The sequence below is a fragment of the Meriones unguiculatus genome, chromosome 11 (genome assembly GCF_030254825.1).
Source record: "Meriones unguiculatus strain TT.TT164.6M chromosome 11, Bangor_MerUng_6.1, whole genome shotgun sequence".
NCBI classification, from domain to species: Eukaryota; Metazoa; Chordata; class Mammalia; order Rodentia; family Muridae; genus Meriones; species Meriones unguiculatus.
This window is the reverse complement of record NC_083359.1, coordinates 97,498,587-97,516,110: the sequence shown is the minus strand read 5'-3', so window position 1 is coordinate 97,516,110 and position 17,524 is coordinate 97,498,587. Positions and strand designations below refer to the sequence as shown.

General features: G+C 40.9%; 1 protein-coding gene across 1 annotated transcript in view; it reads left to right on the top strand.

Moving 5' to 3' along the window:
- Positions 1-11,499, top strand: part of Adss2 (adenylosuccinate synthase 2) — a 33,221-nt gene extending 21,722 nt beyond the window's left edge. Inside the window, exons 8-13 of the mRNA XM_021643858.2 lie at positions 1,437-1,563; positions 2,966-3,120; positions 3,990-4,114; positions 5,801-5,898; positions 8,077-8,226; positions 10,381-11,499. Coding sequence (XP_021499533.1) covers positions 1,437-1,563; positions 2,966-3,120; positions 3,990-4,114; positions 5,801-5,898; positions 8,077-8,226; positions 10,381-10,433 — 708 coding nt within the window. The 3' untranslated portion in view covers positions 10,434-11,499. The remainder of the gene's footprint in view (positions 1-1,436; positions 1,564-2,965; positions 3,121-3,989; positions 4,115-5,800; positions 5,899-8,076; positions 8,227-10,380) is intronic.
- Positions 11,500-17,524: the final 6,025 nt, after the last annotated feature.

Genomic DNA, 17,524 nt, shown 5'->3' with positions numbered 1-17,524 from the left:
GCTTTTGTTCAGGAGACCATGGAAAGATGTTGGAGAATTCTGAACATAAGAAAGCCGAGATCTGCATTATGAAGACACCATGCATGGCTACTGACATGTCGATCAGCAGAGAAAGGGACAGTGCAGTGACAGTGAAGTCACTCCACTTAGGATTGATAACGGTTTCTTTAGCATTTGTTTCTGAGACAAATAACTTGACTGGCCACAAGAGAAGCCCACCAGTGGTAACTATTAGAGCTAGTGGTGCCCAAGTTAGCAGAAACTTCTCAGTCATTGGTAATCTCATGTTTCCTATATGCTTGGTGATTACTTCTTTAAAAGTGCTCATTTTATTTCTAGAAATGAGTAAGACTCTACACAGCATATGTCATTCTGGAATAGTTGTAGAGGTTAGGTGTTTATGATTTTATCAGTAGGATATGGTGTCCTGTGTTTGTACTCCTAGCACTTGGGAGGTAGAAGCAGAAAGGTCAGAAGTTCAGGTTCATCCTCATCATACTGAGGTGGAACCCAGCCTGGCTTACATGAGTTCAGTCTTGAGGGGAAAAAAAGGAAAAAGAAGACAAACAAGATTTTCATAAGTGACCTGTATTGAACCAGGGCCTTAGAGAGGAGATTTTTTTTTTTTTTTTAGCCACATAGAAAGGACTGAAATATAAATAAACAAGAGAGTAAAGACAAGCACCAAAGAGGGGCTAGACAGACTTTCATTAGTGAGTGCAGTGTGTGGGTTTCTGGTAAGCAGCTTCTGGAATCACCATTCCTGGTGTCCATAGTCGAAACCAAGCTTTATGGCAGCTGTACTACAGTCCTCAGGGAAACTCACTTTTATTTTTTCCTTCAATTCTGAAGTTAAACATTAATAGCATCTCATGTTGGTATTTGATACTATTGACTGGTGGCATATTACAGTGTTATATTAAAGAAGAATGACAACATTCGGTCACTAACATTTGCATGCTTGGCAGGGTAGTTTGTGTCTTTTCCACAGTTTTGGTGTCACTGATTTGTAGATTGTTGGTTACATGGATTATAAATGCAGCTTTTCAAATACCTTTAAAATACCAGAAGTGCCGTCTAATATAAACAGATAGCTCTCTTTATTCTTCTTGAAAGCTAGTTTATGAAGCGAGCATTTGCTCCGTTCCACTGAAGTTGATATAGAACTTTTAAATGTTATAGTGTATATGTGTTGCTCAGGACCTCGCGTGTGCTAGGTAAGTACCCTGTCGCTGTGCCGCATCTCCAGCCGAGCTCTGCTATAATTACTCTTCAGAGACCAGAGCTAATCCAAATGTTGCACTAGGATGAACCTGTCACTAGCGCCTTTCTGCTCGAATTTGTCAGTTTCCACTGTGGAAGGCCAGGTAGTTTACACTTTGACTGGTGTTACAATTTATTAGTGCACATGGAAACTGGTTTTTGTCTTTGTGTAGGGTTATATGGAAAGGATTAAACCGATGGTGAGAGATGGAGTTTATTTCCTATATGAGGCCCTCCATGGACCACCCAAGAAAATCTTGGTAGAAGGTGCAAACGCAGCATTGTTAGATATTGATTTTGGTAAGTGAGATATGATTCATAGGGAGTTTGACTGAGCCCAAAGTACTTAGATATAAATATTAATGTTAGTGTTAAGGAGGTTATAAATAGTGCGTTTAGCTTGTGTATTCAGGAATGAGATAGCTTGTCATCTTATGGCAAGGCTTTTTTTTTGTTTTTGTTTTGTTTTTTAAGAATATCATGGCAAGCACAATACAAGTCTTACACTTCATTAGAAAAATGGAATCGTTTGGATTCTTTGGGTTTGGAGTTCTGCAGATTGTGAATTTCATTAGTTGGTTCATGATGTATTCAACTACTATTTCTCTGGAGCTATAAAATGATAAGATCAATTTAGGAAGAATCTTCCCCTTTAAGTCCTTTAAAATATAGCAATTGGATTAAACATTTATTCAATGATCTAGGAACACCTGTTTATGCTAACTCTCTGTTTATGAGACTTTCTGGTAGGCTCGGCATTACTTCCATCCTATGGTTAAGCCAAACTTATTCAGATGACCATCTCATTAGTCTGTTGGTGGTGGTTTCTAAATATATTTTCTTATGCTGTTAACAGTTCTGTCTGACATTTTTAAAAAATTGCTTATTTTTATTTTATGGTTGAGTGTATTGCCTGCATTTATGTTTGTACACCAGGTGGACGAAGAGGCCTTGGCCAGAAGTCATTGGATCCCCTGGAAGTAGAGTTATAGATGGCTGTGAGCCACCATGTGGGGGCTGGGAATCAAAGTGGGTCCTCTGGAAGAGCAGCCAGTGCTCATAATTTCTGAGCCATCCCTTCAGCCTCTTAACATCTTCTTGGCTTTGGATTCTAATGAATCTTTTTGGATTGAGAAGAAATATAGGATAAAAGGATAAATATACTAATTATAGACAAATATATTCTAAAGGATAAATATATATATTGTGGACAAATATAATCAGGGTGAGTGGTTAAACATGAAGGGGAGGAAAATGCACCCTTATAATTGTTCCTGGAATTTGAGGATTGCTCCAAATAGAGTTCTAAAGCTGGGAAAATGTTAAACATTACAAAATTACTGTTGCCCCAGGGAGTCATTTGTCTGGAATTAACAGGAGTCTGTCAAGATACATAGGTGGTTTCTACATAAAATTCTTCTGGAACTATTGAGTACATACTATCAAGAGCCGAGTAACCAGCTGCACATATGCTGGGGTTCTCTGTAGTTAAAATGCTCAGTGAAAGCTCTAACATTTTTAATTGTATTTTAACATTATGGACAAAGAGAAGCACTGAGCCCTTGAGAGAGGGCAGTGACAGTTATGTTCAAGTCTGTCATACCTGGAGTAAATTAATTTGCATGGTTCTAATGGTAATTCTGTTTTACAGTATATGTGTACACATGTTCATCTCAGTGGTTTTTTTCTTACTATTTTGTAGGAACTTACCCTTTTGTAACCTCTTCAAACTGTACTGTTGGAGGTGTCTGCACAGGTTTGGGTATGCCCCCTCAAAATGTTGGAGAGGTGTATGGAGTTGTGAAAGCTTATACCACCAGAGTTGGTATTGGTGCCTTTCCCACAGAGCAAGACAATGTAAGTCATTTCTCAGTAAGGAAATCATGTTCCCCTGACCTTAACCTTAACCTTAACCTCTGCCTCTCTGTTCATTTGCAAGGATCATTTGACTTTCAGCAAAACTATAAAGCTTTAGTTCTTGGAATGACTGGCCAGGTTTATCTGTTTAAATAAATATTAGTGACTTATTTGTTTATGAAATTTTCCTTTGTTGTAAAAATTATGTGAGAAATTTAAAAGATGTATTTTTGTTGTTCATGGTTTCAGTCCGTGGTTGCTCTGGTCTGTGTTTCTGGGCCAGTAGTAAGTACACTGTGGCAGAAGGGCATGGTGTAGGTAAGCTAATTACCTCACTCATGGCAGTTGGGACGCAGCAAGTGAGAGCAGTGTGCAAGGACTAGGCTGACCCTCAAAAACACACTCCAGGAACTTCTGTCCTCCAGCCAGCCCCTGCCTCCTCATAGTGCATGCAGCTGTGAGCTCATCAGTAGATGAGTCCCCTGATAACATTAGTGGCCTCGTGGTCACGTCAGCTGCTGAGGGCCAAGCCTTCAAAATGTGAGCCTTTTTGTGGGGCACATCTAGACCATAACAACTTATTCTTAATTGACATTTAACTGTTTTGTTTTCTGTCAATCTACCCTTGACCTATATATAACATTGTAAAAATTGCTAGCTTAAAAATTGTTAAATGAAATCAAAACAGAGTATTCCAAGTAATGTCATTTCTATGGAATTTTTGTCTTCATATTATTTCCCAAGATGTTTATCAAAAGAGACACTGTTTTATATATATTATATGTAAGACAATTATATATATATATAGCTATATATAATTCCCTAGATATATAGCTCTGATATTCTAACTCATAAATTCTATTATCCAGGAAATTGGAGAATTATTACAAACACGGGGTAGAGAATTTGGAGTAACTACTGGAAGGAAAAGAAGATGTGGCTGGTTGGACCTTGTTTTACTCAAATACGCTCATATGATCAATGGATTTACTGCGTGAGTGTTCTTCAGAAACATTTATTTCAGGAAATGGTAGACAGTTGATGACCACAAGTTTGATTTTGTAGAAAGTAAACTTGAGAGTTCCCTAATAGAAAAGCTTCACTCCTTTGCATCCAGAATAAAATCATAATCTCAGAAGTGGAATGAGATATAAGAGAAAGGACGCAGGAAGATAAACCCAACCTATACTGGGTACCCAATGTTTTAGTAAACCATGATCACTTTGTGAGTGTAAATGCACAGAGGGGAGTAAGGGAGGTAGGCAGGGAGGAGGGCGAGTGTATGCCTTGCTGGGTGGAGAGCGTGAACATAGTGTGCATATTCAGAAAGAAGGCGATGGCACGTGGAATAACCAGTGTGGGAGCAGATTTAGTATCTGACTTCCTGGGTTCAAATATCTGCTCCTGTGTTATGCTGATGTGACTGGATGTACTCGCCTTTCTGAGTCTCAGTTTCATCATCTTTAAATGGAGGTAATATTGTTGCCCTCGCAATTTGTTTCCGTATCATGGGACGTTTTGGAAGAGGAGGTGAGATGTGGACACGCTGTCCAGCTCATTGAAAACATGCTCTACAACAGAACCAAAATATCTGGGCCCAGGGGTCTTTTCTGAGACTGATACTCCAACCAAGGACCATTCATGGAGATAACCTAGAACCCCTGCACAGAGGTAGCTCATGGCAGCTCAGTCTCCCAAGTAGGTTCCCTACTAAGGGGACCAGGGACTGTCTCTGACATGAACTCAGTGGCTGGCTCTTTGACCCCCCCCCAGGGGGGTGCAGCTTTGCCAGGCCACACAGGAAGGCAGTGAAGCCAGTCCTGAAGAGACCTGATAGGTTAGGATGAGAGGGAAGGGGAGGAGGACCTCCCCTATCAGTGGACTTGGAGAGGGGAATGGGAGGAGATGAGGGAGGGAGTGTGAGATTGGGAGGGAATGAGGAAGGGGGCCACAGCTGGGATACAAAGTGAATAAACTGTAATTAATATAAAAAAATTAAAAAAGAACATACTCTAAAGTTACTGGCCTTTTGTAGTAAGTGTTTATCTTTATTAGGCTGAGCTTCTAACAAGTAAAAGGAGTTTTTATTTTTTAAAACAACAAAGACAAGATTTGTGGACCAAAATCCAAAACCTAGTGTTTTATTTAATTTCCACAGATTTTCTCTTAAAATCCTGTTTTCCAGTCAGTTTTCGGGAAACTTTGATGTATCATGAAGAGGTCGTTTCCTCACTCTGTCAGTTTCTGACCAGAAGGGTGGAGGTGATGTGAACCAGAGTGAAGAGCTGGGTGGTAGCATGTGTGGAGCTGTTGTTAATATCCTGTGATTATGTGGAACAGTGCGTTCTGCTGTGTCCCTCAGGCACAAAGTGCTTCCTTAACTCCAGGCAGCCTCCCACAGCCACTATTCATAAGACAGCTGAGCAAGTGTGAAGCCACCAGTGAAAATGTGTTGTAATTACTAGAAAGTAACTTTGGTGTATTATGAAGACTATACGTCAGTGTAGTGTCCTCATCAATGTGGTGTTTTATGTGTGGCACGCATTCAAGTACAATCCTAACCAGTTTTCAGAATTGCTTTGGAACTTTGAGCTTTGCATGAATTTCCCCTTAATTCTGCATCAATCAGACTGCAGTCAGAAGTCTGCTGTTTCAACAATGTCTTTTCTTTCAAAATTAGGTTGGCCCTTACCAAGTTGGATATTTTGGATATGTTTACAGAAATCAAAGTTGGAGTTGCTTACAAATTAGATGGGGAAATTATACCTCACTTCCCAGGTCTGTGCCTAAAGTTTATAAGATTGTTAATATTACTATTTAACTATACATTATGTATGATATATAATTGCTACTTATTTATAAGGTTATGCATCCTTCACAGGCTTGATTTTTACTAATAGTGCAGATATACTCAGCATTTTGTTGAAAACTGGTATTCACTTCAATGCTGAGTCACAAGCATGTGCTTAAACTCATAATGATTGGACCATGCTTCTTCAGGATTTCATCTTTTAAAATTTATAATAATTGACACAAGCTAAGTATGGTGGTGAGTGCTTGTAGCCCAGCTACTTAGGCCAATTGAGCTCAGGAGTTCAGAGATAGTCTGGGCAATAGCCAGACCATTCTCTAGAGCAATATCAATGTGGGGGAGGAAAAAAAATTTTTTTAAGTGAATGATTTCTATGGAGGGGTTCTTCTCTCTTCCTTGGGAATAAAGAGGTAAAAGAGAAGATCCTTGTGTCTTGTGGTGTCCTCTTTCTCAGTACAGTAACTTACTTCATCCTCTAAGCCCTGTGAGAGAGTTTCTCTAACCTCTCTGTCTGAAGTTCACAGGTGAAAGAGATGCTTACTTGAGGCAGAACAGGTTTTGAAGACTGTCTTAAGTCACAGAATTTCCTTACTTACTCAAGAGTTCAGCAAATGCTTTTACCTTTAGAAATGGAAATTGCTGGGTTTTCAGTTTTCTTAAACACCAAGGAAATGCCAGTTGAAGGAATGTTTACAGCTTTCATGAAACTTGGCAGGCTGAGAAGTTTTTATGACCCTAAGACTGGACATTTATGGAGAAAAACTTTCTGTCATTTTCCAATTTCTCTTACAGAAAAACAGGCATCTGTTAACATTTTAGGGTACAGTTACCTGGAAAACTGATTATTTAAGTATATATTATGTCCTGGTCATTAATGCTACCTCAAAGCTGTTTTAAGAGTTCTAATATAGCTTAAGTACCAAAGAAAATATATAATTGAATATAGTGACACTTGGCAAGGAGTATCATCAGTCATATAGCAAATTTCTTTAATTAAAATATTAAAAACTCATAAACACAAAACTTGTCATTTATGTTTTATTGTTTTAGTTTTTTTAAGCTTACTTGGGCCAGATTTCTCCAGAAATACTCCAAGAGGGAGATTTTCATCCAAGAAGTGTTTTGTAGGATGTTCTCAGAAACATTACTTACGATGAGAGCCTTGGTACACGGAGTGCAGCTGATTGCTGTTCCTGTTCCTCATGGCTTCCCTTGAGTATCACACATTACAGAAAGTAGATTAGAGAGACTCAAATGCTGTTGTCGTCCTCTGAGTACTACAGATTGTTACTTTAGGGGATCATTGAATTGATGGTTATCTTGAACTTGTATCCTTTGGTTTTCCATTTTGTTAATGTACTGTGGAAAGCCCAGTGTGTTTCCACAAACCTTTTTAGCTGGTATGTGGTATAAGTTATTCTTGAGACACTCCACTCTGGAGAGAAGCCTGACCATTGAACCACACTGTAGTGTGTGATCTGCAGCCTGAGAATCTGCTCATCAGTTGTAGTGCACATGCAGATTCCAGCAGGGAGATTAGAGAAAGTCATCAGGTGGCATAATAAAGAAAATTCCCGTCCCGCAGTAGATTTGTCAGAGGATTGAAGGTGTACCAGCCTTCTGTGAAGCTGATGTTGTAGACACAGAAATAATAGTATAGAAATTCAAAGTGCTCCAGCAACAGATGCTTGAAGTTTGGCCTAACTCATTTACTATGACTGTTAACTGATGTTATAACCATGTGATTTTTCCACTTACAGTGTATAGTCATGTTACTGAAGAGATGTTGACTTATAAAATACCAACCTAGATTGTGTGTGTGTGTGTGTGTGTGTGTGTGTGTGTGTGTGAGGGAGCACATGCTGGTTTTTTACCTTTCTAAAGGTCTGAAAATTCTAAATTCTGACACGCATCTGGTGTTGAGGATTTTGATAAGAGCCCTTGAACCTTATTTTGTTAGAGTTATTTGAACTGGGCACGCTTATAATCCCAGAATATGGATGGGCTGAAAGGAGGAGTATTGCCAAGAGTACAATACCAGCCTGGAAAGAAGAGAAACCATCTCTAAAAAAAAAAAAAAAAAAAATAACGGCATTTGACAACAGCCAGTGTTCCATAAACACACATACTTTCTTAACTTTTAGCAAACCAAGAGGTCTTAAACAAAGTGGAAGTTCAGTATAAGACTCTCCCAGGATGGAACACAGACATATCTAATGCAAGAACATTTAAGGAGCTGCCTGTCAATGCACAAAATTATGTTCGGTTTATTGAAGATGAACTTCAAATACCAGGTAAACACTTTATGAGCTGCTGTCTTTAATTTTCTGTTATTCTGTGGGTCTCCCCCCCTTCCCCCCCAGGACATTGACTCTTGTTATTTTTCTTGATAAATAATTTTTTCTGGCTTTCACTCTCATCAGAAAATGTTTTTTTGTTGTGGTGATGGTTGTTATTTTCACTTGGCCTAAGCTGCTCTTAAGAGTTGGAATCTTGGATAAACGTTAGGAATCGATGGAGTATAAAAACAGACATGTCCTATTAGGGTTTCTATTGCTGTAGTGAAGCACCCATGACCAAAGCAACTTGAGGAGGAAAGGGCTTATTTGGCTTACTCTTTCACATCACTGTTCATCATTGATATTCATTCAGGGCAGAAATTTAAACAGGGCAGGAACCTGGGAGGCAGGAGCTGCAGAGGCCATGGAGGATGCTGCTTACTGGCTTGTTTTGGATGGCTGAGAGCACTTGTCCATGGCTGGCACTGCCCACAATGGACTGCCCCTCCACCCCCAAGCACTGATTAGGAAGATGCCCTACATGCTTGCCTGCAGCCCAATCTTATGGAGGCATTTTCTCAACTGAGGACCTCCCTCCTCTCTAGTGACTCTAGCTTGTGTCAAGTTGACATAAAACTAGCCAGCGCACTTCATTAGCAAAAGATATAAAGCAATAATAAAGAATTGGTTTACTCATGTAGTCCTTGCTCATGGGAGGCAGAGGCAGGAGGATTGCTAGGAGTGCTAGGTTAGACAGGGCTATATAATAAACCCTGTCTCGATAAAACAAAAAACCCGAACAAACAAAAGAATGAAAAATGGATGTAACTCATATATCAAACAATTAAAACAAGATGACCAGGGTAGGGCATAATGAAGTTAGGTGGGCTTTCTTTTACATGATTGCTTTCTCCTTTATCCTGTTGTTTACATTGATGGGAACTAGAGACAGGAAAAAGTAGGTAAGGAGGTATTTTTTACATACAACAGTGTGTGCTTAACCCTCTCTCTGTGTGCTTCCTTTTCATTGATGCTGCATTTCAGACATGGTTCTTGTTTCTAGATTGCTGGGTCCCGCCCAATCAATGTCAAATTTAGCGGACATATTTGCTAATGGTTATTTTTTGTTGTTGCTATTCTTTTATTTGTTATCCTTGTTTGTTTGTTTGTTTGTTTTTCCCCGAGACAGGGTTTCTCTGTGTAGCCTTGGCTGTTCTGGACTTGCTTTGTGACTAGGCTGGCCTCAAACTCATAGACATCCATCTGTCTCCCTGAGTGCTGGCATTACAGGTGTGTGTCACCACACCCGACTTAGTTCATTATTATTATTATTACCAATATATGACAAATCTTACAGAAGAAAACTCTGAAGCAGAAATATTTACAACTTAATTTTATAATGTCTTAAAAAATCAAATCACTTCTTCAAATCACTGTGTCTAAAGATGACAGTTTTCCTGTATATTTTTGTCACATTTAGAAAACACGAAAGCACTCTAACACAGTGTATAGTTTTTCAATTTTAAACAGCTTTCATAACATTAAGGGTAACAAATAATGTTTATGTTTTAATATGCTAAAATCATATTACATGGAAGAACTCTTTTTAAGGTTTATTATTTTTGTATGTGTGCCTACACATATGTGTGTGCACCACATTTGTGCTTTGCCCACAGAGCTGGGAGAGGGCACTGTGGATCCTCAGGATCTGTGAATGTTTTGATTCTGTGCTAGGAACTGAACCAGTGTCCTCTGCAGGAGCAGCAAGTACTCTCAGCCACCAAGCCATCTTTCCAGAAACTCCTTTTGATGCTTAAAATCTACATTAATGCATATTTCTTAACCTGATTTAAAAGGTTTCTGTTATATACTAAATTATGGAATAACACCTACAGTTCTGCTTTGTTTTTGAGATTGAAGTATTCAGTATTTGTTATTACTGCCTTTAAGAAGTAATATTAACTTTTAAAAATTCATGCTAAATTACTGAGTACTAAAAAAAACCTGATACTTTGCTTTTTGAATCTTTACTTTTTAAATACAACATTGCTTTTATCTTAAAATGTAGATGTGGGAGTTTAGCTCTTGCCTCGTAAGGATTCTCCTCTCCTCATCCCAAGGTTAAGTGTCACAAGGGACTTGATGCTATTTTCTTGTTTTGTTTTCCAGTTAAATGGATTGGTGTAGGTAAATCCAGAGAGTCCATGATTCAACTTTTCTAAGGATTGCCAGCAATGCATGAGACACTCCTTGAAAGGAAGGGAAAAATATGCAAGCATTTCACTACGGTCTGCAAATTCACGAGTAAAGACATTGAAGTGAGTTTTAAACTGGCATTGGTTTGCAGTCTCTGACGGATGGCTGTCATGGATAGACTGGCGCCTTCCCATCCAGCTTCTCAGCTGGCATGGCTGCCGCATCTGTTGCTCCTGCTGCTCATGGTGCCACACACAGTTCCTTTCCATGTTTAGTAATTGTATAATCCTTGTTTGAAATCTAAAACTTCCACCATAGTTTTTCTTCATTGTTGTCATTGTGTTTGAGTTTTTACCCTGACTAGATGGTGAGAACAATTAATGCAGTTTTGCACAAATATTTTTACATTCTGATCATTCAATTCTGTCATTGTAATCTTTGCTGTTAGAAAGAAATGATGAAAAGATAGGGGTTCTGTCAACTTTTGTAATGCTATGAATTCTGTTTAAATTGTGAACTGCTTATTTTCTGCCGAGACCATTGCAAAATTGAGCTTTGGTTGGGTGGGGGGAGTATGTTCATGGGACCTTTAATTTGTACAGAACACAAAACTTTGTTCTCTCTGCAATTATTTAATACAATGAACTTTTAATTCTGTGTTTAAAAAGAAGAGATGTTTCCCTACAATAACAAACTTAATGTTAAAATATTATTAAAGAAAATCTGTTGTGATATGTGGTGGATATTCTTTCTTTGTTTTCAAATATGAGCTCAAATGTATATCTTTTTCCTTTTTTTTTTTAAGCATACTATTGTTTCTAAGAACAACAGGTTGGCTGTCAACATTGTTTCTGCCAGTATACCTACAAAATGACCCATAAGTACCCACAGGAACCCAAATTGTCAGCCGTAATTTTGATCATGCCTTCATCCCTCCTTTCTTAAAAAAAAAAAAAAAAAAAGACAGTTAGGTGTTATATCATGCTGTAGATTATCCTTCCATGAACTATTAAATGTTTAAATTAGGTATCACTTGGAATTATTTTATTACATCATCAGTGGCTGATTAAAAAGAACCAACTATTTCCAGTACGCTCTGTGTGTTGTTTTCTTGTGTTTGTAGAAATACTGGTGTGGAGGAGTGTCCCATGCTCTGTGGGACAAGGTGGGAAGAGCTCAGTGGACTCTAAATACTTTTTCACCAAAGTATTTTCATCAATATGTGCTTCAAGAAAAGTTCTAAAATTGCAGGTTCACTGGATTCAGTATATATTAAACGCAGGTGATCCCAGCAGCCCTTTTCGTCCGTGTAACATGTGGAAAGAGCAAATGACAATAAATCCTGCTTCTCCCTGGAAACTGAAAGGTCTTGGAAGATCCTTATTCTTGGCTATAAGCATTGCATCACTGAAACATATTTTCAGCAATAAACTCATTTTCATTCAAGTCAGGAATTTTTCCTCCAGTAGCCGGAATGTCTCCCATTGCTGTTATGTATTGATTTCAAGCCATTCTGGATAATTCGGTTTCTCTTTGACAAGGCTAAGTGTGCTACATTCTGCTAGATTGCCACATTCAGTAGGGGCAAGTGCAGTCTTACTGAAGCTTAATGGCCACTGCAGCATCCCAAACATTGACGTATGCTCCACTGAAGCAGTGCAGGGCGAAATGAATGGAACCTAATCAAAATGTGTGGCAAAGGCCAGGGAAGGCTCTTCGAGATGACCAAACATACTAACGAGATGAATGGGATGAGGGACCGTGTGCGGGGTCCAGACTAGAGAGATCTGCCGAATCGGAGAAATGGAACCAAACCAGCAAGGGGCTGGTGAGGTTGGCAGCAGGCTCAGGGATGCTCAGCTAGATGACCAGTACATGTTGATGTGAGAGGCCTGTAGATGTAATGCCTGCTACAACTGCTGAGTCAGAAAACCTGAGCTGGGGCCGGAAGAGATGGCTCAGCAGTTTAGATCACTTGCCTTTTCAGGGGACTAGAGTTCGAGTCCCACGCTGGCTGTCAACTGCCTGGAACGCCAGTTCTGGGGATCCGATGCTGTCTTTTGGCCTTCATGGACACGTGCATGCGTGTAGTGGGCATACATATCTTCAAGCCTACATTTTAAAATTTCATAGACTATTGAGGTGTCTGCAAGTGGGAGTCACCACAAGGTCAAGCTTGCCCAACTGTAGCACAGGATACTCGGCCAGGGAGGGTTAGTATAATTATTTGATATTAATTGAATAATAGAGAATTAGAAGGGCAGACATGAGACATTTTTGAAAAGATAATGGAGGGTGTGTCTGTGTGTGTGTGTGTGTGTGTGAGAGAGAGAGAGAGAGAGAGAGAGAGGCAGGGTCTTACATGGCCCTGGCTGGCCTGGAAGTCACCCTGTAGCTCAGAATTACCTTGAACTGGTATTTCTGGACTTGGCTTCCCATGTGTATACCACCACATCTGGCTTAAGAGGTCTGCCTTCACTAGTTGTCACATTACCAAGCTTATATAAGCAAAATATGTGACACTATCATGGGAAAAGATGATGGGGGAGGGGCCTAAGAACTTAATACAGACCCTTAAAATATGGAGATGCCACAAACAAAATAACTAGAAAAATGAAAAAAATCTAAAGAAAGAACAGATTGCACAAAACATGAAAATGTGCCCAAAGATCTTATGAAAGGCAACTGCTGACTCCTGGCATCAATGTTTTAATAATTTATGGTACTTGATGTATTTTATGTAAATGTAATTTATATACTATTACATTTATATTCAATTACATTTATATAATTGTGTATATACTTATATATAATTTATATAAGAGCAGTGATGGCTGCTGCTAGGACCAGAGGGTTTTTTTAATGTTATTTTTTAACTCTTTCCTTTTTTAATATATTTTTTAGTTTATTACAATTTATTTACTTTGTATCCCAGCTGTAGCCCTCTCCCTTGTCCCATGCTCCTCCCCCAGCCACTGATAGGGGAGGTCTTCCTCCCCTTCCATCTGACCCTAGTCTATCAGGTCTCATCAGGACTGTCTGCACTGTCTTCCTCTGTGGCCTGGTAGGGCTGTCCCCCACCCCTTACCTCAGGGGGAGGTGATCAAAGACCCAGCCACCAAGTTCATGTCAGAGACAGTTCCTGTTCCCCTTACTAGGGAACTCACTTGTAGACTGAGCTGCCGTGGGCTACATCTGTGCAGGGGTTCTAAGGTTATCTCCATGAATGGTCCTTGGTTGTAATGTTATTGATACCAAATTGGTATTAAATCTAGATTTGGGACATGAATTTGTACTTCAGTGGTAATCACTTAAAAATCTGAAGCCAGTACTTGGGAGGTAGAGGCAGGTGGATCTCTGGATTCGAGGCTAGCCTGGTCTACAGAGTGAGTTTCAGGATGGGCTACACAGAGAAACCCTATCTCAACAGCAACAACAGAAAAAGTCTGAAAGCACAGCAATAGAAATAAGTGAATTAAAGCACACAAAGAAAAAACTCATAAAAGGAGCCAATGATGGAAGGAACAATTATTTAAAAAGACAGGGCACATAAAAGGCAAATTGAAATGGTGGAAATTGTTGGCAATCTGTGTCAGAGAATTAATTTCAATTAAAAGGCAAAGATTGACAAAAGCCATTGTAAAAGCAGTCAAACTTCATTGTCTAAGTGATGTACTTTTGGCCCAAAGAAACAAATAGGAGTGGAGGACATGGCTGAAGGGGTGGGGTGCTTGCCCAAGGCCCTGGTACTGTCCGTGTGAAGGGGATCATGGTCTCGTCAGCATTGCCCAAAAGGTGTACTGTTATTACCTCTGGCTTCCTCCCAAGGTTCATGTGGGCTCTTGATACTGTCTGTGCGCGCCAGAGTAAAAGAAATGATTTCACCTTTGTGGGGGACTGGCTTAGAATTGGGTGGTTCCAGACCTGAAGCTGGCCTTGCAGAGCTTACAGAGACTGGGGTCTGTGGTGGTGTGCCTCAGTGCTGTCTCCTGGCTCTGAACCTGTACTGTAGTCTTTCAGTTCCAGAGTGACACTTAGCATCTGGAAGAAGCCCAAGTTGGTGCTTTGACCTGTGAGCCGAGGGGCAGAGGGTGGGCGAGGCCACCTGAGCTGCCGTGGGCTACATCTTCTGGGAAGTCATCAGAACTGCTTCTGCTTTATTGTTGGCTTGGAAGTGTTAGCACCATAAAGAATACGGGTTCCTCCCAGAGCCTATGCACCCCTCCCAAGGGTAGAAGATGTGAGATTTTGGAGAAGACAGATTGTCAGGGGCTTTCCTGGTGAGTCCCCAGTTGCAGCGGTGTGCTACATAACGATCCGTTGCTTAAACAGATTCGCACATACCTTGCTAGATGGCGTGCAACTTTTGGGGTGGAAAATGCCCTACCACAGCCATCCTGCTCCATCCCTGTTTGTAAAGGCCATTAGACTTGGCTCCTGCTGGCACCCTCACTGTCCTACCGCAGGGATGTCCTCACTCCAGCCCCATGTCATCATTTGCCTGGGAAGGATCCTTTATGCTGGCAGAAATGTGCTGGTTCGTCCTGCTAAGCAAGAAGTAACAACCACTTGAGGCTCAGTGCTAAGGCATTTATCAGTAGTTAATCCAATTAGACTTCAGCAGCCGTCTGTCTCAGTGAAGTGTCCTAGAGGGCAGTGGTGGAGGGCGTCGAGATGGCCTGTGGGCTCGTGAGATGGCTGAGAGGCAAGAGCTCTTGTGCAGGCCAGATGGCTTCAGTAAGGTCCTTGGAGCCACGTAAGGGTGGAAGGAGAAAACGGATTCCACAGAGTTGTCCTCTGACCCTCACAGATGTGCCGTGCACACAACATGCGTGCACACAATAAAATAAACAGCAAACTACAATAAAAAAAATAAAACTTACAAAAATATAGCCCTGCTAAAGGAAAAGTTAGGTTGTTGCCTATGGCCCCTCCCTCAACCAGAACAGGGGTGCCATGCCTGCTGGGCCTCTTTGTATTTTATACACCACCTATTCCTCACTGCTATTCCAAGCTATAACCTCACTGTCATTCCAAGCTGCCAATTTTGCCAAATGGTTGAAATAAGGGAATCCCAGTCTCATAGCCCCAGCGAACTACCAGAAGCTGATAGTTCTGAGTTGGGCTCATGACAAGAGAATGTGCCACAGGAGGGCCAGGCTCTTCTGCAAGCTGCCCCGCCACTCAGGTCACATGATCCAGTGGACTTGTCTGTGGCAAACAGGGATGCTGTTCAGAGATGTCGGCAGGCCGAGTCACAGAGCAGGCCTTTATTTAGAACACAGAGCCAGACCCTTCTGTCTTCCAGATAACTACTTTCCTTTTCAGATGGTTCTTCACCTGCCATTGGGCCTCAATAGAGACCGAATGTTTGACCTTCAGCTGCCAGGTTACCATAACTCAAGCTGTCCATCATGAGCTGTCACGTGACGCAGAGGGATAAGTGTCCTGGTGGAGGAGCGTGGCAAAGCAAGCAAACATGGTGGCTGGAGCAGCAAGCTGAACGCTTTCCTCTTGAACCCTGACCATAAGGGAGACAAGACTGGAAATGGTTTGTGGCTTTCAAAGCCTCAAATAACTGCCCCAAATGACATCTTTTCTTCAGCAAGGCCACATCTTTTAAACCTACCCAAACAGGACCAACAGTTGGGGACCACGTATTTAAATGTAGGTACTCGTTTGGACTGCACCAGGCCTTCAGACTTGGGCCAGGACTTAACACACCAGTGCTCTCCACGCCAGTGTTCTGGGACTGGAGCCTCAATCTTCATGGGCCTCCAGCTTGCAGATAGATAGCATATCACAGGGCTTCTTGAATCTTTGTAAGCACATGAGCAGGTCCTTTGTCATAAGCCTGCATATTTAAAAGTCATAATATTGACTCATATATAACATTCTATACAAACTGTACAGTTTCATTAGCTTCCTTTCCTTTCCTTTGTATCCCTTGAATTCTATTCTTTATGGTCTGGAGTCTCTTTTGATTTGGCCTTAGTCTTTCTTGGGTTGGCTTTCAAATCTCTTGGTGAAACCTAGTTGACCAATGTCCAGAGACTAAGTAAGGCAACTGAAACTATATGGAACTCCACATTCTTGGATGAAATTTATTAAGAGAAAGCCTTTACTTTGGGGGATTGGATAAGAAACCAACTTGTATGGAAAATAGGATTCCTTTCTTTGGGACTCTTTAAGTCTTTCCCGAGTTATCAAGAAGGGTGCTGTCGTACAGCTTTACTGCTAAGAGACACCATGACCGAAACAACTCGTATAAAAGAAAACATTTACTTTGGGGCTGGCTAACAGTTTCAGAGGTTTAGTCCATTGCCATCATGGTGGGGAGTATAGAAGTGTGCAGGTGGACATGGTACTGGTGAACAAATTGAGAGTTCTACACCTTGATCCGCAGGCAGCAAGGGGGAGCCTGGATGTGTTTCACATTGGGCATAGCTTGAGTATTTAAGACCTCAAAGCCCACCCCCACAGTGACACACTTCCTTTAATGTTGGGGGTTGGTCTGATGCTTGTAGTTTGGTGCTAATTACTGGCCCTCAAGATCTGGTATAACCCATCCTTGTGTAAACCTGTCTACGACATTATACCTGATTGGTTAATTAAAGGCCTAAAACCTGGGCAGGGCAGAATGGGGTAGGCATGGCTAAGGTTCCCGGGCTTTGGGATAGGAAAACCATGGGAAAGGGACAGATGGACAGGAAAGGAGGAGGAAGAAGGAGGCCACCATGGGTTAGTGTGGAGAAGGAACCATGTGGGTTGGGAGAAAGGACTCCAGTAATGGAAAGGCCTAGATAAAGAATACAAGCCAGTACGAGATTATGGATGGAAGGTAGACCAGATGAGGATGGTTAAGGAGGATGGCATTGGATAGGGGCTGGGAGGTGGAGGGTGAGGTTATTGAGACAGCATAGGTGGAATTATCTGCCCAGCCCAAGGTGTTTGAAGGCAGTTAGAAAATCTAATCGGTGTCTGTGTTTTATTTAATTGTGATAGCGGGTTAAATAATACTGATGAAATAATTATAGGGCTAATAATAAACATTATATAGCTCAACGTCATTTTTAACACCAACGATACTCTAACAAGGACACCTCCTAATAGTACC